The sequence below is a fragment of the Geospiza fortis genome, unplaced genomic scaffold (assembly GCF_000277835.1).
Source record: "Geospiza fortis unplaced genomic scaffold, GeoFor_1.0 scaffold30, whole genome shotgun sequence".
NCBI classification, from domain to species: domain Eukaryota; kingdom Metazoa; phylum Chordata; class Aves; order Passeriformes; family Thraupidae; genus Geospiza; species Geospiza fortis.
In genome coordinates this window covers 178400-180887 of record NW_005054687.1, presented here as the reverse complement: position 1 = coordinate 180887, position 2488 = coordinate 178400, and the positions used below count along the sequence as shown (strand labels likewise).

General features: G+C 42.7%; 1 protein-coding gene across 2 annotated transcripts in view; it reads left to right on the top strand.

Annotated features, from left to right (window-relative positions):
• GOLGB1 (golgin B1) overlaps positions 1–2488 on the top strand; it is a 36882-nt gene that overhangs the window by 17568 nt on the left and 16826 nt on the right. The window contains exons 3-4 of one of the 2 annotated variants that reach the window (XM_014311205.1): positions 499–566; positions 1464–2488. The exon at positions 1464–2488 is cut by the window's right edge and continues 3849 nt beyond it. In XM_014311205.1, coding sequence (XP_014166680.1) covers positions 528–566; positions 1464–2488 — 1064 coding nt within the window. In that variant the 5' untranslated portion in view covers positions 499–527. The remainder of the gene's footprint in view (positions 1–498; positions 567–1463) is intronic. The other variant, XM_031065139.1, reaches the window with a different exon arrangement.

The window sequence follows — 2488 nt, the reverse complement described above, 5'->3', positions numbered from 1 at the left end:
AGTGTGTTTGTAGATGCAAAGATTGATGTGTAAGGCACAGAAGAGGATTTAAGAACTGTGTGTTTCTCTGCAAGCCAGTAAATGTCTTTTTGTGTCTGGAATTCCATGCCACATCCCACATGGAAAAAAAAAAGCAGTCAAAAAAAATCTGTTACTGGTTCTCTTGTCTCTTTGCTCTTCATCCTTCTTCAGAGATCAGAGTGCTGTGTGCAGGTGATGCAGCAAACACGGGATTGCACAGAGCCATGCTACAGCTGCAGTGTCTGAATTACTGGTTGGACTTAAACCAAAACAGGATGTCTGTGCACTGCATAGACTCAAACTCTGGGTTGTTTTCTTCTGTACTTGGTTTGCTGCCCTTTTTTTTTTTAATTTTTTTTTGTCTTTTCTCACCTTCTATAGAAGCTCTGGTCCCATTTTTTTGTCCCTTCACTCTACCTACTGACTTTACCTGCAAATTGTTGCACTGATGGTGACAAGTGTTCCTTTTCTTACTAGGTGTGTTAGGAGAGCTGGTGAATTCTGAAATGCAAAGGCCTTTTGGTGACACTTCTGTGCTCTCTGAGGTACAAACGTAGTCCAAAACCCTTTTGGTCTCAGTATTGTATGCATTTGCAGATACAAAAACTTTAATTTAGTTTACAAGCCTCAAAGAGTTGTATCTTTTTAATCTCCTGTGACTTAAAGTGGTTGTTTCATTATGACAGCAGACTTTTTAAGAGCAGGTCTCCTTTCATGGTTCCCCATAAACTGTTTCTGCCCTCCAAGTCTTTACAGTGCAGCACATTGACTTATTGGTGGGCTGTTGATCCAAGCTGTCTGGGGAGGATTTGTGAGTGCTTTTCTTTTGTAATCTGGTTTGGGGGATGGGAAGAAACTTAAAAACAGTAATTTGGAAAAAGCCAAGCATTTGTTCCAGGTGCTTTGTCTAGTGCTTTCACTTTGGACGCAGATTGGAATATGAGTTTCTCTCCTGCTTCTTTGCCATGTTAAATGGACAGATTGAATAGGGGACAAAAACCTCCTTATTCAGAGGCTATGAATAGGAAGGCATGAAAATGTGAATGGTTAAGTACACTAGAGGTCTTGTTAGAATCACAGGAGAACTTAAACAGTTCAGAGTTAGACTATCTTGCAATCAAGAGAGAAGAGGGAAAAAAGGGAATAGGAAGTTGTTATGGGCTGATCCTGCAGCCAGAATCATGCTGCAACTTCAGAAACTGAAATTAGCAGAAGTGACCTGGGAAGTCATAGAATCACAGAATAGTTGGGGTTGGAAGGGACCTCTGGAGGTCACCGAGTCCACCCCCCACTGCCAAGACAGAGTCCCCTGTTATTAGCAGGACTTCCATTTATTGCAGAGGCCAGCTCGAGACGGTTACAGAGTATGGAAAGCAGATACTTCCAGAAGTGGCCCTTTCACAAGATTCAAAGGAAAAATGATGCCTACTGTTTTCTTTTAGGCAAGAACAGATGGCTTTACCAATAGAAGCAAGCAGCTTACTGAGGAAGGTTGTCCACCTGGAATTCTGGACTATATTGCTGCGGAGAAACAGAAGGAGCTGTCAGTTTTGCTGCTGGAACTGAAAGAAGCCCAAGAAGAAATAACTCTTCTGAAAAGCCAGCTCAAGGGCCCCAGTGGCCAAACTTCTACAGGCAGCCAAACAGAAGCTAACCAGCTGGAAGAGAGTTCACAGATGCAGTGTCTGGAGAGGGAGGAGCAGAAGGCTTCAGATACACAGAGTGTCTTATTACCGAAAGAAACGGAAAAGCAGAAAATTTGCTTTCTTCAGGAAAATGGAATCAGCTTCCAAGATGAGCCTCGGGGAAGCCCTGGCACCTCTCAATCTCAAGAGCTGATCAAGCTACAAAACCAAATTACAGAACTGCAAATAATTCTGCAGAAATCAGAAGAATCCTTTAGGAAAGAACTAGGAGAAAAATGTGCAGAAATAAATAGGCTAAACCAGTTGGCTGAGGAATACAGGAAAAAAGGAGAGGATCCTGACAGTACATTTTGTGTTTTGACTGATGAACAAGATCAGCTCTTGTGTCAGGCCAAAGAACTTTCTACCATAACAGAACTGAAGGAGCAAGTGAAGCAACTGGAGGAAGAGCTAGCTCTTTCAGAAAAGCAGAGACTGTCAGACAGTCAAAGCAGCCTTCTAAGAGAGCAAATCCAGAGCCTTAAAAATGAATTTAAATCCAAGGATATAAAAATTGAAGCTTTGCAAAGGGACTTGGATGAAGCACAACTTCAGCTTTCTGACCAGGACATGCAACTAAAGGATCTGAGAAGCCAGGTTGAGACAAAGGAATGTGAAGTACTTGATCTAGGACAACTTTTGAAGAAGAATACAGCAGAGATGGAAGAGCTTTGCCGCAAGTTAACCTTAAAGGGACGCGAGGCAGCAAGCCTGGAACAGCTTGTTGCTGAGCACACCAGGTCTATAGAGAGCCTGCAACAAGCCTTGCAGCAAAAGGACCA